The 27,371-nt window shown below is 43.6% G+C and overlaps 1 protein-coding gene across 1 annotated transcript in view; it reads left to right on the top strand.

Moving 5' to 3' along the window:
- The window catches only part of KCTD1 (potassium channel tetramerization domain containing 1), a 68,252-nt gene extending 58,846 nt beyond the window's left edge, over positions 1-9,406 (top strand). Inside the window, exons 3-5 of the mRNA XM_058023931.1 lie at positions 2,961-3,105; positions 5,990-6,295; positions 9,181-9,406. Of these exons, the coding sequence (XP_057879914.1) occupies positions 2,961-3,105; positions 5,990-6,295; positions 9,181-9,339 (610 nt within the window). The 3' untranslated portion in view covers positions 9,340-9,406. The remainder of the gene's footprint in view (positions 1-2,960; positions 3,106-5,989; positions 6,296-9,180) is intronic.
- The last annotated feature ends 17,965 nt before the right edge of the window (positions 9,407-27,371 follow it).

Genomic DNA, 27,371 nt, shown 5'->3' with positions numbered 1-27,371 from the left:
GTTTCTTATCCTTTACCCTTGATATTTGGCTAATTCTGCATATAATTATCATCTTATTTTGCAAGCCTCCTTCAAAGTGCTCTCCTGTCTCGAAACTCCATTCAGCTGTTATGTATTTGTCATTTAAAACAGAAAGGTGTCTTTGCCAGTCATCAGCCAACATTGTCAAGAAGAAGATGGGGAAAAACATCTTTCAGGTTTTCTTGGGAAGTGAAATTACAATGACTTACCAGTCCTTTCTTGTGCTAGCAAACTGGTGTCTCTTAAGCATGTATAATCCCAGAGTGAGACCCAGCAGGAGTGCCAGCAAAGCTTTGGGTGGCAGGAAGGATGGTGATCAAGTTGTATTGTACAGAGGAGGTGACAGGGGAGGCATGAGAGAGTGCTTCCCACTGTGGCCTTGGGAACACAAGAGTTCCTGGTGAGGATGCTGGAAGGTGAGGATGCTGGTTGTTCCCTAGATCCTGGCATAGCCCAGTCTCTTCTCCTGATGGATGTAGCAAATGCAGATTAGGAACCAGGACCATGTCACCAGATTTGGATCCCATCTTACCTCAGGTTTTTTCCTTGAAGGCCACATGAAGGATGCTGTAATCTACGTTTTTCCATCTGAAAAGGAAAAAAAAAAAAAAATTTTCTTTACAGAAGTCTCTGCTGGGGGTCTACCCTTCCAAAGCTGTTTTAATATGTGAAAGTGTATTGCAGAGTGATCCTGGGAGGGGAGTCAGGAGGGAGTTGGGACTTTGCAGTTCCTGGGATTTTGCTGCTGCTGCTGCTGTTGCTGCTGCAGAGCAGCAGAGCACCGAGGCAGCGCTTTCTGTTCACACTTCCAGTCCATTCCCAAAACCATTCAGGTCCCAGGTAGCACTCCCAGTGGCTGAGCACTCTCCTCAGCATTATGGTTTTGTCTGAAGGCTCCGTCCTCTGATACTATCTTGTCTTCTCTAAACAATTAATAAAATGGAGACAAAAAGCCTAGAGGTTTAAAATATGTAATTATATAAGTAATTTAGAACTAGGAAAATGCTGCAGAAACCAATTACAATTATACATTTCGGTAATGACTGACTTGGCCAAATACATGTTTTGTGTGTGAATTCCGTGATAAATTTGAAGATGTCATGCTTGAGTATGGGGGAAAATTAATTCTAAATGCTGAGTACTTCCATATTAGACATAAAATGTGGCTCATACACCACGTGAACAGGAGCCTGTGTTATATGGGCTGTCGCAGCTTTTGAGCAGCAGGGCAGGCAGTAACAAGTCTTTGAGGAAGAAAGCTCGAATAGTTCAAGGGATGGCTTTGAAAAAAAAGTGTTCTGTACCTGCTCATGATGCAAAATATATTTAATTTGTTATATGTTACAGATTTCATGCAACTTGAATTGGTTCATGCATTTATTACAGAATTGTAAATGGCCAGCTGGGGTTAATGGAGTTTTATTTGTTTTCTGGTCTCCTCCCAGCTGGTGAGAAGCTATAGATGAGATTTGTATTCTGTTCACAACGTATATATATACCTGCTCCAGGCACAGACATTGTTCCAAACTCAATTTGGGCTGCCTGTGCCATTTTCAAAGGGAGGATATTTGGCTGTTGATGCAACACAGTGTATGGTTGCCTGGAGCCCTGCCCCTCTGCAGTTCCCTGAGGCCCTGCTGCAAGCCCTGCTGCCTCCCCCTCTTTGGCAGCCACTTCTGTCTTTTGCCTCTTGAATCCCTTCTGGACATCCCCTTCTGCTGGCCACTGGATGGGGCATCTCAGCCTGGGGGGCTTTGTGCAGCCAGGAGGGCTGATCACCTCTGAGTATTTGGTGGCTTTTTTTTATTGCTGGTAGTGGGGGTTTCTTGTTTATTCACTGCTTTTAAAACAAAACAAAAACAGTGTGCTGTGACTTTTTGTTGACAAAAAGTGCTTCCACATTGCACTACAGACATGTGAACAGGCACACAAAATCAGACCTGCCAGTCACTCCTGCTCATTTCATTGGGAAACCACCAGTGACTCAGGAGTGTTTTGCAAATGCCCCAGTGCAGTAACAAAACATTTATTTGGTGTCACTCTGAGGGTTTTGTTTGGCTTTTTCAGCCCTTCCTATTGCTCTAACTAAAGCTGGTTTGGGAGGCCCACATGCAGAAATGTATGTGTACTCAGTGGTTGATGTTGCAAGACCTGTTGTCAAGAGGAGGCTCTCTAAGTGGCTGTGTGGTTCTGGTGGTCAGTGGGTGGTGTCTAAAAGCTGAGACATTTTTCTGTATTATTTGACTGTTCTGCTTGATACCTGCCACAAGCACTTAACTTTTACATTAAAGCATTACCTCACATCGAAATGTTATCAACTCTGCACCCCCGTCTTTACATTACCACTATGTGCTGCCCCTCACCTTAGCTGTGCCTGCCCTAATGTTGGTTGCAGTAAATAGTATCCAAAAAGTGACCTGAGTTTAAAAACAAGTGAAAACTAAGCAAAGAACCAAGCCAAACTATTCCCCAGGTACAGTTTCCAAACTAAATCCAAACTAAATCAAGTTCCCTATGCAATCCGAACTAAATCAGGTTCCCTAAGTGCTCTGTAAAACAGAATGAGTTAGTTCAGGGTGTTGGAGCATCTAGAGGGGATGGGCTGTGCTGAAGGGGACTATCAAAAGAGGTGTCCAAAATAATTGAGGCATTGTCATCTTATGAGATACAGATTGGGGCAGTGAGGTGAGTGGGAGAGGCTGCTGGCCTGGCTTCTTCCCTTCCACCTCCCCAGCTGTGCTGCTTGGAACTTAATGAGGCTATGTTGGAAATATGTGGCTTACACAGTGGTTTGAAACCAGCCCTTTTCTAATGAAACAAAGCCACAGAGCTGCTTCAGTGAAGTGTGCATGGGAGGGTTTTGTAGTGCTGGGCTATTTGAGCAGCTCTTGAGCAGAGCTTGGTCTGACTGTGCTCCTTGTCTCTTGTTTCCTCTCCAGAATTGGCCGGCTTTTCGATGGCACGGAGCCCATTGTCCTCGACAGTCTCAAGCAGCATTATTTCATCGACAGAGATGGGCAGATGTTCAGATATATCTTGAATTTCTTAAGGACATCAAAACTCCTCATTCCTGATGATTTCAAGGTGAGATTTCAAGGGACTTGGGTGTTTTGCATGCACCTCGGTAAAGCAAGGATCTGGTGTGTAGTCAAAAGAGAGGCCTGGAGAGGGAAGGTGGACTTGCAGGGTATGGTGTTTGATTTCAGGTACATGGCAAAAGTAAGAATGGGGTTGCTAAAGTGGTGTCTTCCTTTCCTAGAGTGGCATCAATATTAAACTTTCCCCTCCTGGCTATAGTGGTAATAAAGCAACCTTGCCAGATTTGACCCAGGGAAATTAAATGTTGTACCATACTCTTGGAAACAGAAGCGACAATCTGCAACTGACTGCTCATGAGCTTTACTGATTATTTGTCCTTTCATCCAATTTTATGCTTCCCCAATGATTGCAGCAGCTCCAGTTTCCACTCCCACACTGAAATTCAGAAAATGGTGTGTGAATCACAATATTGACAAAATAAACTGCACACATGGTAATATTTGGGCATTAAGTCATAGACTGTTTTCTCCCTCAGACTCTTGAATGCATACTGCAAATTTAATTTTGGAGTTTTAGTCAGGAATGAATTGTTCTATGTTTATTATTTAAACTTGAATAAAGTGACTGCTTTTTTTTTTTAGCTTTTTTTTTTTTTTAGTTTTTAGTAACAAATTGAATTAGTGGTATTTCAATGTCAGACAAAGCTTACAGAGGCAGAGCCTCAGAATCCATGCAGTTTATCTGCTAGTAGGTATGAGGGTATATATGTGGGGTCTTCAGTCAGAACACATCCTTACCTTCACTTCATGACCACCTGGTTCACTGCAGGAAATGCAGCAGTTGGGATTGGACAGGAGAGGTGATGGGTGATGAGGCAGGGATGGAGCAGCAGGACTGGTATTCAGTCCTTTTCCCCTCCTAGCTGAGACAGTTTTTCAGGCATTTGGGCATAACAGGTGTGAGGCTGAGTTCAAGAGCTGTATTTCAGCAAGCTTTGAATTATCTGCTGTAGACACATCCTTGCTACTCCCCTAGTGACAAGGGCAGATCTCCCTGAAAAATGTGGAGTTTGGAGAAAACAGATAAGCATCACTTCCTTCTTTTGAAGCCTTAGCATGGCTTTGTGCTGCTCTCGGCACTTCTCCTGCAGGTAATCAGAAATATAGAAAAAGGAAAAGCCACCTTTCATGCAATATTAAGAAATTACATATGTAGAGCATTTTAAACACATAAATATACTGTAGCTGTGTTGAAATTAAAAATGTAATTCCTGGCAAGTTCACCCAACTGTGATGTTCAAAGGGGTGTCCTCCCCAGTTATGCTTTAAGGTGTACAAAAAAAACAGTGATTAAAATGAACAGTGTTTCTTGTTTCTTAGAAATATATGTGTTACATTACTTTTTTTTGTTACACAATAAATGTAAGCAGTATTTAGTATTTTTACCATGATTTAGGTGTCCTCATCAAGTATTTGGTTTCTAGTTCAAATTCAGGACCATACTGACTGTTACCAGGCTTCTCTTGTCATTCTGTTTCTCTCTCATCCCTAATTCTTATGTATCTCTTTTCTCTGTATAAATATTTTCCAAATGGTTTTATGCTCTTACACCTAGAAAAATAAGATTTTTTAAAAACATTTTTTAAATTTAAAAAATGGCAGTAGGCAGACTCCACATCATCAGTTCTAAATTACTTCTGCAGTGGCTATGCCTATAAATGCATTCCCTCTGCTCTGGCATTTGAGATGATGTAGTAAACAGTACTAGTGGCAAAATAGGGAAGTATTAAAAAATACTTAATTTTTAAAATGCACTAATATGTGCAAACATTATGCAAATATCTGAATCATTTTACACTAACAAACATTGCAGGCTTCCTCATTTACATTCTTATACCTGTTATAATGCCTGCTAGTATTGCTGTAAGACACAATGGATCCTAGTGATGAATTTTCTGAATCCTGATTGAATTCTGTTCCATCTGTTCAATGAGATCATTATTATATGACATCACTGTGGGGATGAAATATGGGGAAAAGTGGGATTTTTTTTTTTTTTTTTTTTTTTTGCAGAAGGGAATTGAGCAAGCATAGCCTTACTTTTGCAAGTGCTGCTATACTCATTGTGTTCCAAATAGCTGATTGTTGGAATCTGGGAAATTTCTCTAGCTGCCCTGGAGGACTTGAAACCCTGACAGGGGGCTTGGAAACCTTGGCACAGAGTCAAAAACACCTGTGCCTTCGATTTTAGCCCTTGGAAAAAACAATTACCAACTTTGTATGAAGATGTGCAAGCCACAAGAGTTTGAATAGAGTGTTAGTGAACTATCGCAGGGTGAAAATGTAGAATTTTGAGTTTTTAGAATGTGGGTTCAGAAGCCAAGATGGAGGGATTTGGGCGTGCCTTGTCCTTCTTCCTTCTTCTTCTCAGCCTCCATCTTCTGGGTGATGTTGACACTTTTAGATTGGTTTAGAGTAGAAACACACTGTCTAACATAGGTGATAGGTATTGGGAAATTATTGTAAATAATGGACATATAGTTTTTAGTATAAAAGAGAACACCACCTTTGAAGGCAGTCAGTGTGCCTCAACCCAACCTGCCAGACAGACCTCAGCAGGTCGGAGAAAGAGTGTTATAGATAAGAAATAATAAACAACCTTGAGAACAAGAACAGAAGAATCCTGACTCCTTCTTCAGCTGCCAGGCTGGGCAAAGAGACTAACATATCTCGGGGTCATTGTGACCACAGAGACCCCCGAGAGCTGATGGTTATTTTTTGCTTGCACTGTTACTTTATTACCCCTTCCTACACAGTCATGAGGAGCTCTGTCCAAAGGGTTCCAAACCTAGAGCAGCGTCGGCCTGAATATCCACCTACCTTAAGCACCACATTAGCAATGCCTCTCTTAATGTGTGTGTGTCTTTCAGGACTACAGCTTGTTATATGAAGAAGCAAAGTATTTCCAGCTTCAGCCCATGCTAGGAGAGATGGAACGGTGGAAACAGGACCGGGAGAGCGGCCGCTTCTCAAAGTCCTGCGAGTGCCTGGTGGTGCGAGTGGCCCCAGATCTGGGCGAGAGGATTACGCTGAGTGGAGATAAGTCATTGATAGAGGAGGTGTTCCCGGAGATCGGGGATGTGATGTGTAACTCTGTCAACGCCGGCTGGAACCACGACTCCACACACGTCATCCGCTTCCCGCTGAACGGATACTGTCACCTCAACTCAGTTCAGGTAGGACGTCACACGGGCAGTTTTTGAAAGGGAGCTGCTGGCCAGGTGCCAGGGGCTGACCCTGTTCCGTGTCACTGGAGCGTTTTGGTGAGCAGAATCAGCTGGAGGCTTTAAGCAAGTTACTTAACTTCTGTGTGTCGAGTTGTCTTTCTCCATTTGATTAATGTATCACCATTTAATCCACTTAATTCATGTATCTCCATTTAATTTATGTATCAATTCAAATCTCTTTGCAAACAAACTACAGTAGTGTTAGAATTTTCCGTGATCATAGGGAAAACCCTTCACTTGCACTTCCAGTGTTTTTTCCTGATTTTTTATAGCATAGTAGAGACCTGTTCCAATTGATAGGACAAGGGATAATGATTTAAACTAAAATAGGGTAGATTTTTACTAGATAAAAGGAGGAAAATTTTTCAGTGAGGGTCGTGAAACACTGGAACAGATTGCCCAGAGAGGTGGTGGGTGCCCCATCCATGGAAATATTCAAGGGTCAGGCTGGACAGGGCTCTGAGCAGCCTGATTTAGTTATAGATGTCCCTCCTCATTGCAGAGGGGTTGAACTTGATGATTTTTAAAGGTTTCTTTAAACTCAAAGTATTCTATGATGCAATGTAGCAATGTCTAAAATCAGTAGATGTTATGAAATGGATAAGGGATAAGAAAAAATCTGGGAGACAAATGCAGGTAATTCCTGGAATAATTATAATCAACTGCAGAGTTAGTGTTATGTTTTTATCCTTTGTTGGTTAAAAGCAACCAGCCTCAGACACCTGCCTGCCCCTAGTTAACACATCCTGCATAGCCAGCACTTCCCATGCGAAATCATCAATGGCACAATTGGTGCTGTTTGACTTAAACACACCTCCTAAGTGCTGCAGGCTCATGGGTGAATTCTTTTACAGAACAGGCTTGCAAGCTGAGCTTGGCATCTTTTCATCTGCCAGGTCCCACTGTCCAGGTAGAGAATCACAGTCATTAAGGCTGGAAAAGATCTCCAAGATCAACAAGTTCAGCCTTTGATCAATTTCCACCACGTCAACTAAACCACAGCACTAAGTGCCACATCCAGTCATTTCTTGAATATTTCCAGGGATGGTGACTCCACCACTGCCCTGGGTAGTCCATTCCAATGCTGAACCACCCTCATGGTGAAGAAATTCTTTCTGATGTCCAACTTCACCTGAATGCCCCCTGGTGCATCTTGAGGCCATTTCCTCTTGACCTGTTGCTGGTTTCCTGGTAGAAGAGCCTGACACCCACCTTGCTACAGCCTCTTTTCAGGTAGTTTTAGAAGGTCACCCCTGAGCCTCTTTTTGTCCAGATGAAGCACTGAGGCACACTGAAGGCTGGCCAGGCACTACACCTGTGCTAGCACTTAACACAAGGCTCCAGAGAGACCTATCTAGACCTATCTAACCCATGCTATGCTTGGACAGTTGTCTCTTACTGGCCTTGACTGTCATGCTGAAACATCAAAATTGTTTGTCATCGAGATTAATGCAAATTTAGGACAGCCTTAGATGTCAGATTACAGCTGAAAAGAAGTTTCAAGGATGACTGCTTAGCTATATCATATGACAGTTATCAAGGCAGTTGTGTCCTTCAGCACTTTGTCACTTATTCTGAGGCTTACATTTTTGTTGCACAAATAAGAATAATAAGAATTACAAAGCATATTTACTGATGTGAAAAACCTGAGTTAGAGTGGCAAAATATGTACAGACTTGTGTAATGATCCCACATTGTTAATGGGAGGATATAAGTACCTCCCAGTACTAATAAAAATGGGAGACAGGAAAGGACTACCAATAGACCTGAAGGATGAGGTACAGACCAAATGGATTGTCCAAGGCTGAGCTAGTTTCCAGAGTTATTTCCACCACATTTTTTCTCAGGACCCAAGTTCTCATGTTCTTTTTTCCAGTGGCTCGCACTGACACATCTGGGCAGAGGCAGGGGATTTTGGCATCTATTGTTAAAAGCTAAAGATCACATGTGTTTTGATCACTGTTTCCAGGTCTCTTTTCCTATCCCTTCCTTTTTTATATGACTGCTGTGCAGTTAGCCATGCTCAAGTACTTTGGAAAGACATTTGCCAACCTGAAGCATTTTATGTAAAGATGTGGCATGTCTTCTTTGAAGCATTTTTAAACCTCAGCTTGCTTCTTCCCCTGCCCTAGTCCTTTGCAGTCTTCTGCCATTCTGCTTGCCAGTGTTGTCCCAGCATGCATGCAAGCCAATTTCACAACTGGTGAAACAGCTGGGGAAGCCATGATAGGCACCAGATTCCAGCACAGCCCTTGTGAGGTCTGAATAGAGGGTCCCACATCCTCTGGGGTCCAGGAGCATCAGCCCCTTCCTTGGGTTTAGCAGGCTGACCCTGGTAAATCCCAGGAAATCACCTTCACAGGCGAGGCAAAGGAAGCCTAGAACAGGTGAAGATGATGATAGAAGTAACAAAGAGTTGGTTTTTAAGTCTCTAGTAAATATCATGGTAGGTTTTCTGAAATTATGACCGTTGTTATCTACACTGTCACCATTTCATTGTGGTGTTTGCTCAGCATCTGCTGTGCAATCATGTATTTGCCCTTTTGTGTTGTAAATTCTGTAAAGCAGAGAATGTGTTTTTCTAGTCCTGTTTCTGTGGGCAGAAGAAGACTGGATTTATTGACAGTACTAAAAAAATAAAATAAATTTTTCTTCATTTTTTTTTTCCCTGCTCAGTGGCCATAGTCAGCAGAAATCAATCCAGTACAGTTAAGCTGTGTAACCACTTTTTTTCCCCATGACTGAATCCGTTTGAAAACAGCAGTTATTATCATTGCACTGCAAATAATCTGTTAATTTACTTATACATTGGTGTTTGTTTCCTCTTTTTGCAGGTACTTGAGAGGTTACAGCAAAGAGGGTTTGAGATTGTTGGCTCATGTGGAGGTGGAGTGGACTCTTCCCAATTCAGTGAATACGTACTGAGACGAGAACTCAGAAGGACATCTCGTGCACCCTCTGTCATTCGAATAAAGCAAGAGCCTCTGGACTAAAATGGACATGTTTCTTTATGCAAAAAAAAAAAAAAAAAAAAAGGAAAACAAAGAGGAAAAACAAAAAGGGGGACATTTCATGTGCAGTTTGGACTCCAAACAAGTCCTGGAACTAAAATTGAATAAAAGACACATTTATATCAAATATAGAGACCACACCTGAATTCATATGGGAACACTTGGAATAGTAGTGATAATAATAATAACCTCAAGGTATAAAAGAAAACACACACACACATAAAAAAAATATGTATGTATATGTATGTCTGTACATATATATATGTATGTATATGTCAAAGGGTAGGAAATGCAATGACAAAATGTGGTAGATGAGGTTGGTGCTGTGATGGCCATTGAGTGTCCCAGGCCCTTCCCGGGCCCACTTAACGGTGTACAAGCCATTGCCGGGGGGGATTCATGGACTGTTCTTCACCCATTTTCATTGCCAAACAGCCATCCACTTTTTAATGTGTACACACCTTGACTCAACTTTATTTGCATATGGAGGTTTATGTCTGTCTTTTTTAGAGGTGGATGGGCAGGTGTTCAGGAGACGACCATCCATTGCATTGGAAAGCTGAAATTTTAAATGTAGTTTGTACAGAAGTCGCACACTTTTTGTCAGCCCTCACAGATGTGAAAGGTTAACTTTTCTTTTGAATGAGTTTTTTTGTTGTTTTGTTTTGTGTTTTTCAAAGGGGGCCAGAATAATTAATATTTGGTAGAGATGCTCTGGTTTGAATCTGCTGCTTTCCTACAATTTTTTCAAATTTTATAATGTATTAAATACAATAAAATCCTGTTTAAAATAACAAGGGTCTGGTTTAAGCCAACAGAAGCAGAGAGGGGGATTGCACTGCACTCCAGCATGTAGAGGGGCAAGGCAGTGGGCAGGCAGAGCTGCCTGCACAGGGTGGAGTGAGTTTAAGGCAGCAGAGGCTGTTGAGGAATATTCTGGTGTGGTGCACATGGCTGTTGTTCCTTCAGCACTGTCCCAGCTGGAAGAGAAACTGTTGGTCAGACATCAAAATAACACCAGCTCAGCCCAGGGAAACCCATGAAAAAATGACACCTTGTTCTGTAACCTTCAGTGTAACAGCGAATCCTTGCATCGTTCCCTCTTGATTAAGGAGTTGGCAGCTTTGACTCTCCAAGCCCTTGCCCTGCTGAGTGTTAGTCAGCCTGTTTGGTTTTCAGGTTGCTCATTTCCCTCATTTCAAGCCGTTGTTCTGTCAGAGAGTGACATGGCCAGCCCCTTGTGTTACCATCGGCTGTGTCCCTGGGTAGCAGGCAGTAATTCCACGTTCTGCGTTGGAAGCCCTGCCAGCTGCTCTCTTGCAGAGTCTCTCTGGGCCACCTCTGCAGGCACGGGCTCCAGGCCTGTAGGATTTTGCAGAGGCACCACATCCCAATGCCACTGCACAGACTGCTCACGGGTTGATGTGCCAGCAACCACCACCTTTCCTCCAAAGTCTCCTTTTTTGCACTGTTACAGAATATGTGTGTTCATCCTGGTGTGGAAATTTCTATCAATGCAATGGTGCTGGCATTCCATTCATTTTGGTGACACTTTGCTATTTATTTAAGAAAGAAAAAGGGAAACTGTTAGATACATGTAACAAGGTTTCCAATATAGTCTAACAAAAAAAAAAAAAGTTACATTTTTTCTGGTTTTTATTAAAATGTGTCTGAGGACATCTTTAAATAACTGGCATCACATATCAATGGTTTGGAATTACTGAAGTGTGAAAATGGGTGAGGGAGGGGCCTCTAAAAATTAAGGTTCATTAGTGGGTTATTAGATCTTCAATGTGATGCTGATCTGTCTATTCACAGTACTGAAACAGCTGCCTCATTGAAAATGCTTGTTTTCAATTAGCAGCAAGAAGTCCTCTTACAAAATAAACAAATGCTTGCTCTTACTGCCCACAATTTGGTTGTTAGTCTGCATAGAAGTTGAAAGCTAAAACCCAGGGAAACAAATATTTTTAACAGATCTTCAAACTGTTGGGAGTGATGAAATTTGTGTTGTCCAAAAAGATGCCAGTCCCCGTGGGTTTGAGAGTCCATGGGTCCCAGTGCAAGGTGATGTGATTCTTCAGAGACTGCTGTGCAGGCTGGGGCTGGGAGGGGTGCAGCTCCTTTCCCTGCTCCTTGGCAAGCAAGCCCTGCAAGCCTGCTGCATCAGCAGCCCCAAAGGTGTCCCCCCAGTGCTGGCAGGGCCCACACTGCCTGCAGCCTCTGCGCGGGAGCTTTGCCTCTGATGCTCTCCAACATGTGGCTCTCAGAGCCAGCAGGTTGTGCTCTGCCGGTGGTTTTGCTTGCTCAGCGTGTACCTGTCCAAGTCAATGACCTTAAAGATATCACTGTGCTCCTTCCAAGTCCTCAGCTGGCTGGGCATCCTCGCATCAAGCCTGCTTTTGTTGTTGATGGAGTCAAAAATAACTCTGAGACCCTGAATGTAAATGTCTCTGCAGTTACAATGTGGTCATGGAGTAAGAGGTCATGAATATTCAAAGTAATGGCTGATGAAAAATGTATGCAGGAATAAGCTGGCTGTAGATTTTTAGAGAGCAAAAGAGATTAGTCCTGTTTGCAATTGAGGTTTATAACCATGTGTTTTTAAAATGTTCTTTAGAAAAACTGATCAACAAACAAATGAGCAATTTCTCCAGGAATGTGGGGGGAGTGGGGGGAACCAAGAAGGACCAGATTACTGTCAGCTTGTCTTTGGAGGTTAGCAATTTTGACATCTAAATTGATCTAATTTTTTATTAGAAAGTGTTGACTCCATTTTATGCCATTGATGTTTTTAATAACAAGAGGCAGAACTGCAGTGAGTGGTAGCTGCCAACGTGGTACTTCAGCAAGTTGGTTAAGCAGCTGCCAGGAGAACTCCTGCAGACGTGCAGAGATTGCAGATGGCACCAACTCCCCTTCCCACTGCGAGACGCAGGCAGAGGAATTTGGTCCTCACCTTTTCTTTGGGTAATGAGAATGCTGGATTTCTACAACAGCCATTGATCCAGGGTTTAGTTCTTCCCCTGAATGTACCAAACACTGCATAATGTAAGTATGGATCCTGGCATGCTTTGGTGAACTGAGTGTCCCATTGGAGACTGAACCAATTTACTCTGTGCTGGAGAAAGTGAAGTCCTGCTTTGTCACTGGGTTAATCTCTCTTTCCAGAAGCAGCACAGGTAAATAGGTGCTGCTAATTTATTCTGTCTTCAGGTAGGTACTAGCCAGGCACTCTGGCCCAATGAAGGATTCTCCTCTCTGTTGCCATATGTCTAGAGAAGGAAGCTGATCATCTCAGTGCTTGACTGGCACAAGCATGTCGAGTTGACACATTGTTTTATGATGCCCACTAAAATGCATAATGAAAACCAATGGGGAAAACTTAGTAAACTCCAAAAACATGAAAGTTGAGCCACCCATTCAATTATTTTCCTTTATGCTGAACAGGCACTGAATTCAATTTGAAGTCAAACATTTTGTTCATAAGCATAATTTTTTGCAGCAAGCTTTAAAAATTGATTTCTATACTAATTACAGGGTTTTTACTGACATCCAAATGACTTGTCAATTGAATTTTTCTTTAATGTTTCTATTGCATGAGTTGGGGGGGGAAGGGTTGGATTTTGGGGGATGAGAAAAGCATTTTTATTGACCAATGGTCAGTTTTTCAGAGAAATAAAAACATTTATTTCCATCTGTCATATCTTCACTGCAGAATTCTATATTATGAATTATTTCTTTGGACAACTGGTATTTGTATGTCGGCATTCAAGCTGCCTGAGGTTTATTTACAGTGGAAGTAAAACCAAGATATCCTTAGGGTCTGTAGACCAGTTGCTTTTTCTCAGATTTCAGTTTGAATGGTTTATTATTTCTTGAGGGTCTGGAGGGATCGCCACCACCAAAAATCAATATGTTGCACCAGGTCCCAGTGTTGGCTTTGGCTGCTGCCCCATTGATCTGTTTTTTTGAAGACCCCAAAACTGACTTAGCAAAGGGGTCCTCTATTTGAGGCTGAATTTGCTAAAATCATAGCCCTAATTCCTCTTAAAAAGAAAAAATGCAGGCACATGGTACACAAGTTCATCCTCTTGTAAGCTGAGCTAGTTCAGCTATCTGGTAACCAGGATGTTAACATTGATGCTGTGGGCAAACCCTAGTGCTAACCTGCTGAAGCATCTTCTGTTTGCACAAGTAAGGGCTCCAGAAATGGAAATGTCATCTGACACATGGAGAAATGCCCACTTTTCCTTGAATCTGTTTTGGGAGTTTTTTTGTTTGTTTGGGGTTTTTTGTTTGGTTGGTTTTTGGGGTTTTGGTTTGGTTTTTTTGTTCATTTGTTTGGGGGTTTTTCATATTTTTTGATTAGGGACCTAATAGGAGTCCTGTGCCCCTAAAATAATAGGGGTGTAATACTTTTCAGGTGATGTTGGAGATTATGGGCCAGATCCCATCTTCTGCCCTTCATACTCATGGTGAACTTGCCTCACACCCCAGTCAGAAGCCCAAGGGGTGCAGTGTGGCCATGGGCTGTCAGTGCCATTGCATCCACAGCAATAGTATGTCATCTCCGTTGCTTCTAAAAATACAATATTTTCCACTGCAGGTCAGTGGAAGTATGGGTTGATGAGACTCTTCTCTCTCAGCCTCATTGAAGCTCCATATACATGAGTTCTCTCTGGAGAGGCTGTTGCTAGTATGAGCAGGCTGGATTTGTGCTTCCTGGGGAGCACGGAGTGCTGGTGCCATGGCCCAGCCCATTGATCCCTGTCCTGTGGTCCTCAGAGCACAGCTCTGCCTTGCTGGTCTGAGGAGAGATGGAGAGAGGGACATTTGTCTCTGTGCTCTGGAGTTTGGACTGATAAATGATCTCATCTACAACCCTAAATGGTCTTGTGGCTTCTGTTATGTAGCTTGTCAGTGCTGTTATTAATTTTCCTGAGGAAAATGTGAAGCATGGGATGGCTGGCCTTGCCTCCTTACCATTAGGATGCAGTCTAAAAGACAGGGTGACATTGACTTAAAGCAAAAACTGCATATGGTGAAGTCCCCTAAATTCATGTACTGCATTCTTTCTGACTTCAGGTCAAACCACAGGGCTCAGTGAGGCTCAGCAGTGGATGTGTGATACTTCATTTGATTAACTGCCAAGAAATTGCAAAAACAAAAGGCAAAACAAGTAGAGCACGGATGCTTGTTCTGAAGATCTGGAGCCATAATTTCACTAATCCCTGCTGCTTCTGAATAAATATTTCAGTTCTGGGTGGCTTACATTAAAACCAAAAGCAGCTGTGCATTTCTTTCGCTCGCTTTCTCCAGCTCAGGAGGCTTGTTTTTCTTCTGCTGGGGGCTGTGCCTGGGCAGCTCAAGAGTAATAACTTTGGCCCTAATGCAATTCTTGGTCTCTTCAAAGCATTGTACAGAGCTTCAATTAAGCATCTCTCTACTTCTAAGTGAAGAAGGCAGCAAACTCACCTTGCAGCTGGGGAGGCTGAAGAAGCTTGACTGTCACTCGAGTCTCAAACTGCACATCTGGAGTCCCACTTAGCTGTCCTTTTCCACAAGCCCTCTTGCAGTACAGAAAGAGTTGGAAATCAAGGAGAACTGTGACATATTTATTTTTTTAAGCTGAGAGTTTGAAGCTATTCAAGCACATAGAAGGCATTGCTGGGATGTCTGAATGAGCTTAAAATGTTAGCATTACAACCATGTTATGCTTGACACACCTTTTGATTTCTTTTTCTAATTCCTTCCAAAGTGAGAGAAAAATAAATTAAATGAAATAAAATTTCCTTTACCTTACATGTTTTAAGTGAATTCAACTGATGGTCTACTTCATTTTCTTTCTCTGTCTCAGCTCTTCAATAGGGACTATCATTTGTTTATGGTTATGTTCCTTAACACAGAACTCGGGCATTAAAATGGGAGAAGGAACCAGTGCAGTTTGTGAAAGAGCTTCGTTTGTTCATACAGTGGTCACAACAAAATCCTGCTGCATGCCAGGATGGCAGGAATGTTTTCCAGGTGTGGTTGTTGAGATGGGGCAAGGCACGGCTGGCTCCCAGCTTCAAATGCTCCACAATAAAAATTACAACAGTGGGAAACTAGGGCTCAAACCCTCATGGATTATCTTCCTCCTTTAGCATCCGCTCATCTTTCTCACAGTTGAAGCCTTTAGATGAGTAAAAGCTGTGCTATCACTCTGCTGTAACCAGTGCAGCTATTCCAGAAGAAAGCTGCTTGGATCAGGGACAGCTGTTCTGCAGAAAAATTCTCTTCTGATGCATTATTGATAGATGTAAGTCAAAGCCATAAAGCTCACAGCTTTATCGGGCAATATCTACTAAATCCTGGAAGCATGTAAGATAACCTAAATGTAATCTACTGCATACCAGCTTCTTCAGTGATGGATAGCACCACAAAAGCAGGACTAATGAAAAATTAATGAAAACAGTTACTTCCATAAGAAAAATGATCTGTTTTCTCCTACCTTTGTATTGATTTTAACTGGCCCTGTAATTGGAAGTGTATAATTTTTTCCTCAGGTAAAGAGGATTGAGGGTGAGGGAGAGCAAGTGTATAATTCTATTCATGTTTGTGACATACTTTCAGGCTACAATAACAAAGCATTTTCCTTAGGATGTAGAAGCCGCCTGTGAATGCCGAGTTCAAGCATATTTTCTCAGCTCAGGCAAACTGCCATGCTGGTTTGCCTGAAACCAGATATTGCATGAGCAGAGTACTTGGCATACTTTGAAGGCTAGCAAGGAAGTACAAAGAAACAATGTTTAAGGAAAACCAAATGCAGTCCATGTACCTTGGTGGGTTCAACATGTTTCATGCATCTAAGTTCATTCCTGATAGATCTGCTCCTTGGTGAAAGGGAAAAATCGTCCATTGCTCTTTGGAGAGGGAAGGAATGTCAGGCTCTGAGGAAGGACCTTCTCTGTGAGACCAAACCAAATGCACCATGATGTTCATGTGCCAGCTTGGCAGAGAATTCACGCCCAAAGTGAGTCTCAGCCTCTTCTCACTAACATACTTAAACTCAACTGTCTTTTGCTCTAAATTTAATGGAGCATTTCTGTCTTTTTCACTATCTCACAGCAGAATTCAGTCAGATCTGCAGCTGCTGTAAACTCTATTTTAAATTATTCCTAAGTCTTTACCTGCTTAATGTTAATATATCCACTGAGCCTGAAGGGCAATGCTGAGATAATAAATCAATCAGAACAGCATATAGTTTGTTTTTCTAGGGTAAAAAAGTGCACACTTTTAGTGTTTAGGAAATGCTGATTTCCTGTTCCCTGTTGTATATGCTATGGGTCTTTTTCTAACCTCTTCCATCAAAGACATGATATGGGCTTGTAGTGTTTTGAGGACCAGGATGTTCTATACATTTGTAGCAAATGTTACTCTTAATCTTTGGGGATTTTTTTAGTTGATATGCCTTCATTTAAAAAGTACTCTTTTTTTTTTTCAACTTGAGAGATTTAGCCATGTCTTTGGTTTTTTGCTTTTATTCCTTGCTTTTCTTATTGGCCTGATAACAGCTGCAATACAAGATGAGCCAACCCTTTCAATGCATGTCTTTAAAAATTAGGGCGTTTACTTGTCCTCAGTGTTTGGCTTTATTTTTGTCTCAGCAGCCTGCTCTGGTCCAGCCTCAGCTGGTGCTCCACACAGCAGATGTGGTGACTGCTTGGCACCAGTGACCACAGAGCCTTTGTGACGGTGTCCTGCCCAGCTAAAGGGGCTTTGCTGCATGAGCGAGAGCTGCAGGAGCAGCACCAGTGATGGGAAACCACCCAAAAATGTTACAGCTGTAACCGTGCAGCTGCCCAGGGTAGTGCCTGTACTCACTGCTGGGGCTGGGAGAGGTGCTGCTGCCAGCAGGGGTTCTGGGTGCCCAGCTCCCTGTTCCAGCATCAGGCAAATCCTCTGGGTCCCTGGAGATAAAAGGCATCTGGACACAGCCCTGGGCAATGGGCTCAAGGTGTACCTGCTTGTGCCAGGTGAACAAGATGATCTCTAGAGACCACTTCCAACTTCAACCACTCTATGTTTTCTGTCATTTCCAAGAAGACTGGACTGACTGTGATGTGAAAGTTCCCTCAAGTGTGAGATGTGGCCCTCTTTACTTGGTGCCATTGTTGTATTATCTGGAGATTCAATTCTGTCTCTCTTTCTTTTCAATCAAGAGACATCTTTAACATTTTTTTCAGTAGGGAGCAGAATGGGAATTCTGTCCTAATGGGACTTGAAAGCCGTTGGGTGCAAGTGCTGGGCTTAATGCAATAAACTCTATTTAAAGTATTACTCACAGAAATTCTGTGAACAGTGAAGTTGTATCTCATAATTACATGTCACTGTTGCTGAAGAGCAAAAAAAGAACTTCAAGAAAGGCAGATGCAGAGCTCCTTCACATCTTTGTGGAGTCCTGATTTTGGAGGCATTTCAGATGCCCTTACATTTTGGTACAGTAGAAGTTCAGTCTTCATTTCATGGGACACCCACAGTAATGAAATTGTGTTTGTATTTCCCTACCTCACCAAGTGAAGACACAGAGGGGCAAGAATACACCAGAGAAAGCTTCCCCCAAGTTCTCTCTTCCTGATTTTTTGTTTGTTTTACTTATTGTAGGGCTAAATATTGATTTTTCAGCTCTGAAAACTGAAGACATAGCGTCTTCTTCTACCATGTTCTCAATATGCTCAAAATGATAAAAACACTCCATGACCACATTTTTCCCCTACAAAAATGTGAGCAATTAGCACAGCAGGTTCTCAGCTCAATATGTATAATTTATTGTAAAATGTATATAATTAGTTCGGCAGACAGCAAAAGCACCAACACAAGCATAAACCCTTTTATGAATCCATATGTAATACTGGATGGTGATGGATTATTACTACAGCAAGATGTCATGTTAAATAACTGATGCAGATGTACAGTAGCAAATAGTTTGCCATTTTCATTAAAAAAGGAAGCAAACAGAAAAAAATTCTTCATTATTTATTGAAGTTGGGGTTTTTTATACACTCACTGCTGGAGCATCTGGGTGTATTAAACAGCTGAATTCAATATCACATTAAGCTAAATTGCCCACAATGGGCAGCTGCCTCATTTCACTCTTCTTAAAAGTCCAAAATGTGTTTTCAGAACCTGAGGCATTTGTCTCCTTGCTGAAGTGGTGTGCTGGTTAGTATTTCACCAAAGGGAGAAGCAGTGGGGGACATGTCCTTCTGCTGCTAAGACCCTGGCCAAATCATTCTCAGTGCAGGAGAGAGGACAGGGATAGTAGGAGAGGTCAAACAGCGCTCCCAGTTTTGTCTGTGTGGATCTGGTTTAAAACCTGGCAGACAGGGAGCATCATGTGCTGTCACTGTGGGGCTGAATCTGAGGGAAGAGCCACCCTCCTCAACAAGCTCAGAAGTCTCCTCCATCCTCAGGCTCCCAAATATCAGTGTGCCATGTAGGGGTGGAGAGCAGCACAGGCTGCAGCCCTTTGGCTTCCTGCTCCGGTCTTGGGTAGCCCTGCAGTGCTGGACTGTGGGCTGGGAGCAGCAGGGGGGTGCAAAGAGGGATGTGGTGGGAGGTTTTTGTGTCTGGGTAGGGAGATGTTCTGGAGGAGCCACCTGGGTTTGCCCTGCTCACTGCTTGGACCCCATCCCTGACCTTGGCTTCTCAGTCCTGCTAGAAACCCTGAAGCCCTCAGGGAAAAGCAGGAATTCCTGCAGCACCTGTCCAGGCTTGATCTCTGGGGCATGTCCGGTAAAGTGGGCCAGACAAGGGACCCCCCCTCCATTCCTTTCCTGCTCCATTTTCCCCTATGTCTTTTTCCACAGAGACTACAAAGAGCTCAGACATTTTCCAGCCTCTCTGGAGGTGTCCACACTCCTCCAGGTGTTTCTTCCTGTCATTTGTGAGGCTCAGAGCCAGATGTCAAAGCCCCCTTATCGGTGCCTGTACCCAGAACTAGCTGTGTTTCACACCAACCTTCCTACACTTGTATCCTCCTTCTACATCTTCTTCGGCCTCTCTCTCATCTGCATGTGGATTTTCCAATTAATTTCCCACCTTTTATATCTTCCTCCTCCCTTAGCCCATTTTTCATCATCTCCTTCCAGTTGTCTGTTTTCTTTCTTCTATAATCCTGTACATTTGGATAATTTTCATTTGGACTGTTTAACATAACCACTGGATTTGTGTTTTAGCCTTGTTTAGCAGGTTGGAGGCTCTTTTTTCTATCTTATGTTCTGCATTTTCTTATCCCCCTTAATATGTCAGCATTAACAGACTGGGATCCATCTCCACTTTAGTGGGAAGTTTCACCAGTGATTTCCATAGGAGAAGAGGGAGAACATTCAAAATGTGTGAGGCTAAACCCAAGTGTCTGGGTTTGTCTACTGCTAGATTTCCCAAGCTTCTCCATGCTTTCAGCATCTCTTAGCTCCAAAGGGACCTATAAGTAGAAAGAACAATGTTTCTGAAAAGCAGGCCACATTTCCTTAAGTTACAGAGATGGAGGCAGCATCCTACCTGGAACCTTATCCCCAGCATGTCCCTGCTAGGCATGGTGCCCAGTCCTTCAGCTACATTTATACATATCAGTAGTATATTTAAAGGGAAGGAAGGAGAAAACCTTCTTTTGCCTTCCAACTTCTTTCCAGGGGAAGCTTGTAGAGGTTCATATGTTCCAAACAAACCAGAAATCTCCATCCAATCCCCCAGATTACCCAGTCACGCATTACCTGGCTATGGTGCTGCCCCACAGTTGTGTTCTGAGCACATGTATCCTGCAGACATGCTGCGGCCATCCCTAAATGACAACTGCTTTGGGTGAAGTCATTCATCCACACAGATAATCCAACAAAATCACCAGTAATGTACATTCAGTGATGTGCTAGAAAATACAGTTTTGCTGGCAGGATTTATTCTGTGACCCTGCTCTCTTCAAGCGAGCAAAGCAGTCAGAGATGTGAGGGATGCCTGCAGGAAGTCTGCCCAACCTCTGCATAGCCTGGGATGGCTGTGCTGCCAAAGCACTGCTAATACAGCCCTAGGAATGGGCAGCCCTGGTTGTTTTCAGCCTTGGTGTGTAGAAAGATTGCCACATTGCGCTCTGATCACATTCCATTTGGTTTTATTCTGCAGCTGCAAAACACCTCAGAAAAAGAATCCAAATGCACCTCAGGAGTGAAAGAAAAATGGAAGGGCAGCTGGTTTTGAGTGAGGCTCCTCTATCAAATGTTGTCAGTTCCAACCCCTCCTGTTCAGGAACAGCCCCGGTAAAAAAAGCCCTCCTTTCCAGCTTATCCTTGCTGCAGCTGTCACTGCACTGCTCTTTGTTCGCAAAGTTACCAGCACCCTGTCTCTCTATGCGATCTAGAGGCTCCCACTGTTTATTTCAATGTAAATATTTTTTTTGTTGAGAAACAAAAGGGGCTGGAAAAAGGGAGGTTATGGGAATATTCAGGATGAGATAAGGAATCTGAGGCAGAAAAGAACACACCAATTACCTCAGCTCACATGCTCATCTGCCAGATGAAACCAGTTTTACCGGCTGTTGCCCAAAGGCAAAACACCACAGGGCTTCTGATGTCATGTTGGCCTTTGGTTATGAGCCCGGGTAAATGGGTACCTGGCAGAGAGAGAAAAAGGGCTGTGCTGCTTAATGCCAGCTTCATTTATTTATGTTCCTCTAGCATCAATTAAAAATATCTCTGTCTCATTCTGCCTGCCTGCCTGCCTGCTACTGTGGTATTTGTTTTCTTTCCATAGCACTGCAGATTGCCTTGCCTTACAGTTTACAACAGTGAGAGCTGGCACTTGCCTCTGGCAGGGCAGAGGATGAGAAACCATTTCACTTTTCCTCCACTCTGTCTTTGTGTGGAGCCACAAAGGTGTTTGATGGGCTGGTTGTTGTGAAGGGGTGATGTACAAGGCCAGGGCTGTTGTTAATTTGCAGTGCTTCAATAGCATTAGCTTTTTCCTTAGGATTTAAATTGAATTGGTGGCAATGCTGGGACAATATAGTGCTGTAGATCTGAAGTGTGTTCTGTGTACTCATCTGTCTTTTTTTTCTTTATTACATTACCCTTCTTTTTCTTCCTATTTTTTTTTTTTTTGCCTTTTTTATATCACCAAGACCCAGTGAAGCAGATTTTATGCTGCAATAATTCTGCGTGTTTTGGTTATAAATATCCCAAAGCAAAGTTAAGGGTTTTTTCATATAACTATTAAAGCAAGTGTCTGCTTCAGCCCAAATTGAAAGGTATGTTTTACACATAAAAGTTCATCAGTGGATGGTAAACAGCTTCTGTCCTAATACAATTGCAAATATTCTGCTGGGGCACAGACCAACACCTTTGGTGAAACTGGTGGTATCTGACCTACACACAACAGTTCCCTGTGCTAGTTGTTGTCCCTGGAACTTAACCAGGGTCTGAGCATCCAAGAAATCCCAGGAAAATCAAGTCTTTTGCCCATAGCAATATACAACATGCTTCCAGTCTCCAGTTTCTCCTTGCATTCCTAGCTGTCTCTTTGAGAGCAAATAATGCTGCAAAGTAATTTAAAAACAGAGGAGGTAAAAATCAGTAACTTCAGCAATAGCAGCACAGACAGTTTCCTCCATCACAATCTCCCATCTAGATTTTCCAAGCAGACTTGCAATTTCAGTGGTTGCCTTGGCATGCGCCCAGCGTGATACACCTGAAAGCAGCCAGGCTGTCTGAGAGCAAATGCACAATGATTTTGAAAAATCAGAGTTCTTCAAGAGTTCTCAAGTTGATCATCAAATAATACTAAATAGTTCTCAGTTTTCTTCTTCCTCAGAGTTGCACACCCTCAGAATGGCAAATGCTTCATGATCCGAAGCCAACACAATAGCAATGGTATCAGTGGCTTGCAACAACATCTATTTGAAGGGATGTTTTAAAGCAGTCCGCAGCGCTGGAAGGCGGCCTCTGTACTGCTTCGAGCTAGGATGTGCTGATCTGAGCACTCGGCAGCATAACTTATTTATTAGGACTTCATACAATTTTTTTCCCCATTGACACAGGATTAAAATTAAACATTCCTAACTGCACAAGATGAAAGCATAGCTTAGCTCATTCAGGTACATCCGTATTACACGTGTGTAAGCGACTGTTCTCCGCTAGTTCATCCTGCTTTCGTGTACAGGCAAAACTCCCCCAAGATGACTTGCCTGAGTCGGATGTTCAGCTGAACCCTGGCTGTGCCCAGAGGTGGCAGTGATTGGAACACACCAGAGCAAACCTTCACAGCCTTTGATTCTCCAAAGGCTCCATCAATAGCTGCCATTGATAGTAAGGGGGACTGTGATGAAAGCTGAGATCCTTGGGAATGCATCAATTCCTCAGCCCCATCATTTCACCTGCCAAGCACAGTGCTGCACCCACATGCAGTGAAGCTCAGTAAGTCACCTCTTCACGAGCTGCTGGAGAGGAGGTGCATTCCCAAGCCATGCAGCTGCCTGACTGCCAAGTGCTGGAGGCACAAGACAGCCACCCCTGTGGTCACTCGGGCTGACTCCACTTCACTTGAATACTTAGCCCATACCAGTTACTAAGTCTGAGGCTAAGGGAAAGGGTGGTACCTTGCCATGGTCTCATCCCTGGATACTGCCTCTCCCAGAGACAGTCCAGGCAGACAGAAAATGTCTGGCTTAGTGTCCTGCTGCTAGTGCACAGCAACATCTCACAGGGTGGTGCTGTGGGTGCCAATATCCTAAGAGCAACCCTTGAGACCCCCAGGACCCAGGAGAAGGAAAGGAAAAGCATCCCCCACCAAAGATCCATTGTCAGGGAGGCAGCACAAGGTGCTGTGGGTGCTGGGAAAAGATCAGATGCCTGCAAAAACCCGGCTGGCAGGGAAGGCATCAGATGCAGGATAAAAGGTCTCTCTGCATTCAGCCACTGCTATGGACACCTGATTGACCCAGCCCTGAAAACCCCTGCTGGGCCCAACCCTGTTCCTGCAAGAAGATTGCATTCTGCCTCTCAGTCAATAACGTTTCTCCTGCTCCATCAAGCACTTTTATCCCAGTGTCTGGGTTGACAGGCATGAGTTTGGGGTTCCAACATGACAGATGGGGAAGAAGGACTCCAGAAGATACCACCAGCTTTTCAGGGAAGGAGTGTGACTGCACATCTTCTTCCCTTGGGGTCTTTGCTGCCCTTGCACCTGGGAGAAGAGTGGTGGGAAGCAGTCACCCACCCTGGCCATAGGACATTCTCTTTACCACATCCACCAGTCCTTTGCTGGTGGATGTGGTAAAGACAAGTCCAAGTCAGGCAGCTGATTTGGTAGTTTGTGGCATACTAGGAGCATGCACGCTGCAGACTTGCTTGAGTGGACTATGTAAAGGCCTTGTCAGGGATAGAAAGGGTTTTTTCAGGAGAAGTGTTACCTATGAGGGTCCCTAAGCTTTGCAAAGCCAGGAAGTGAGCACAGTGCTCTGAAAGGAGTGGGATGGACTGTGGTGGACTACTATGCCAGAGCAGATGTGGGCTTCCAGTGAAAACAACCCCTAGTGTTATGTAAAAGCTGAATGTTTCCCTGGGAAAGATCATGAAGGAGAGATGAAATATACCTGGAATATCATTGCTGGAAATATCACTGAATGCAGAACTTGTTGCCTTTTACACCACCTACTTTGAAACACATCTTCATCCTGCAAGGTCTGCTCTGTCCTTCAGACTCCCTCCTTTTGTGATAAGCAAGACGTGTATTACTTTGTCCATTGCTCCCTCTGCATACATTATGTGGTGACATGTGACGTGGTGATGACACTGAAACCACCTGTTGATTGCCCAAGGTTTGAAAAGGTGGCTTGGAATGGAAACTATTGTCATAAAAACCTTCACACATGGGTTGGTGTGTTGGTTGCTTGGTTGCTTGGTGACTACAGACTGTGCAGGGATGAGTGAGTAGAGCCTGGGCAGTTTTACTGTAAACACTGTGGTCCAAAGTTATGCTGTAGATGTTGGGGTGTCCTCATTCATGGAGATTAAAGCCCTCAATAGGAGAAGCCACCATGTTACTAATGCTTGCAGAAGCATAATGTATATGAAAGTACTTCCAGTGCTTCCATCTCCCCAGAAGTAAACAGAATTAAAATGTACTCTAAGTTTGCACACACAGAATCATTAACTTTGTATAGTTAGAGACTAGAGAGAGGGAGGGAAGGGGGATTTTTGGTAGGATTTTTTTTTTTTTTTTGCCCTGGGCAAAATTTTCAACATTAACTAATTAATGTTTATAAAGCACTTTGCATATATAGTGCCTTTCATCAGGGGATCTCCAAGTATTAGATTATATTATCTTGAAGGCCCCAGGCCTGTGCATACTAGCCCTATAAAGTATTAGCCTTATAAAACTTTAGTAATTCACTTTGGGTTTTTTCCTGGGGTTTTTTTTTGGTTGTTTTTTTTTTTTTGTTTTTTTTTTTTTTTTTGTTTTTTTTTTTGTTTTTTTTTTTTTTGTGGTTTGTTTTTGGGGGTTTTTTTGGTTGCTTTTTTTTTTTTTTTTTTTTTTTTTTTTTTTTTTTTTGTTTCAGTTGGGTTTTTAATCTTCCCTCTTCTGAATAAGTGCCAAGTATTTTGGCTGTGTTTGTAAAAAGGTGGTAAAAAGTGTGGTGTCAGCCAGAATGACCATATGAAAACTTAGGGCTCCATAATGAACTTCTCAAATCCTATAATTGGCAGGGTTGAGGAGTAGCAACTGTGCCAAACTAAAATTCAAGTATAAACCCCACTCATCAAGTAGGGTTGAGGGAGAAGCATCATCACTGGTGAGGGAAGCAGCTCTGACATTTGTTCTGGTAATGACAGTGGGGATAGGGAGAAAAGGGGAAGAAAGGAATACCTCTGAAATCCAGGAGCATCACGAGAAAAACCCCTTGCTCCAGCTTGGGTGCAAGCTGGTGGCTCTTCTGTATTGCATTAAGTTTCTGTTACTGGTGGCTGGAGGCTGGGAAAGCAAGGATGGGCATGAAACGGCACATCTGGAGTGTGTTCATTGCTGCCATCCTCCTGGGCAAGAGGTAGGGTACCCCAAAGCCACGCCAACAGCAGTGAATCTCCCATGTTCTAAATCTGAAAAGCCTGCTTGGGTGTGGGCTCAGTGGATGACTCAAACAATTACTTAACAATAGCTGCTTGCATGAGCTGGCAGGGATGAAGCCAGGTTCACAATGGAAAAAATGTGTGGGCATCTTGGCTTTAGCGAAACACACGGGGAGCAGACTTGCTGCTGCATGCAGGAGCTACCAACAGAGAAAGCAAGGCCTTGGGGAGCAGAAACTTGACAGGGACAAGGCAAAGGATGTCTTTGCCCTTACTTGCACATCTTACAGGTGGAATTCCCCCAGCTGAATTTAGCTGGATAAGGGCTGCTACTCTGAGGGAAAGGCTGAGCAGCAAATCCAGTCTTTTGAAGAGTCAGCAGTATTCAGAACTCCAGAATGGAGCCATCACTTGTGAGGCCATCTTGTCCACACTAAGTGCTCTTTCATGAGTGAAAGCTCACTGCAAGGATGGGAAATTCCTCTCCGTTCAAAGAAGAGAAGAATTCAGCAGTGATGGCACATGTAGCTACAACCAGACAGGTACTCTGTCATAGAAACAACCTGATAGCTCTTCAGAGTCTGCATACACTGAAAAACCTAATGGGGAGCTTGGAACACGTAAAGTGCTCACTTGCTGCTTGTGGACTGACATTCCAAATCTCAAAATATCCACTCTGCATGCAACTCCCAAGAGAGAGACAAGTGGGAGAAGCGTACAAGGCGGCTGTGGGGAATGGCTCTCCAGATAGGTTGTGGGCAGCATCTGGACATGGAAAATATCAGGAATCCTAGCAAGTAGGGATCACTCACCAGGCTTGCAATGTGGATAAGAGCTTGGTATGCTAAGCCTAGCACCCTGCACTCCTGGTCCCCAGGAAGAGTGGGAACTCCACAGAGATCTGGAGGGTGCTCACTGTGCAGACCTAGAGCAGCACTCAGATGAAGATCCAACTGTAGCGGAGCTCCTGCTGGGAGGGAACAGGCAGAGACATCTTTGTCATGTCCACATGCTTTATCCCTGGAGCCAGCACTGTGGGAGAGCAGGAGGCTCAAGTCTTGTGTTGGCAGATGCCCTAGGAAGCATGGCCCACATAGGTTGCTCTGTTGTTGCAAACGAGAGAGGGTTGTGAGGGCCAGCTGTACATTGAGAGTGAAAGAGAGAGAGTGTGTGAACTTTCCTGCTCTGGAGACACCACAATGCAGAGAGTTGGCCTGAGAGCAGCCAAAGGTCCCAAGGTCCCACCACCTTGCTCCAAGCCACAGCGTGGGCTCTTGTGATTGCACATCACTACACAATTGCAGTGAGCACTGAGAGGGACTTCTGTTCTTTTTCTCTCCCCTTCAGGCAGCTGTGGCTATAGAGGGACTGGGGGAAGAGGAATCAAAGCAAGAACTATGCTGTGATATGGCTGGGTCTGTTCTCTGGGCTCCAACGGTGCTTCTTCTCCTGGCATTGCCCTGTATGCTGGACACATTTTGCTCTTCCAGTTTCTCCAGCACTTTATGCACTGTGTTTGACTCCTGCTGGCAAGTGTGTATTTATATGGGTAAATGAGTCCATCTACCAGACAAAGGGCCTGTAACGAGGCAAGCAGACATAGTTACAAAAGGTCACTGCCACGAGCTGTCCATGTACATGTTAATCTTGCGTCCTCTTTGATGCAGATGCTTCACTTATGGGTCAGGCTAATAAGTCTGGTCTTTCAGGCCAGGATGCTCCCAAACTTGATATGCAGCAGGAGGGAGTGGTGCTGCTGGTATTACCTCCAACCTAGGGCAAGCATGGATTAATCCACACTCATCAACAGGGAGCAAGGCACCTTTTCCCTTTCACTGAACTCAGGAAGCAGACATTGCTGCACCAGGCCCTGGGGAGCTGGGAGCCGGGCATGAGGACTCACAGGTAATCATAGAT

The sequence above is a fragment of the Melospiza georgiana genome, chromosome 1, assembly GCF_028018845.1.
Source record: "Melospiza georgiana isolate bMelGeo1 chromosome 1, bMelGeo1.pri, whole genome shotgun sequence".
Taxonomy (NCBI): Eukaryota; Metazoa; Chordata; class Aves; order Passeriformes; family Passerellidae; genus Melospiza; species Melospiza georgiana.
The sequence above is the reverse complement of the archived record's forward strand: the minus strand, read 5'-3'. Positions and strand labels throughout refer to the sequence as shown.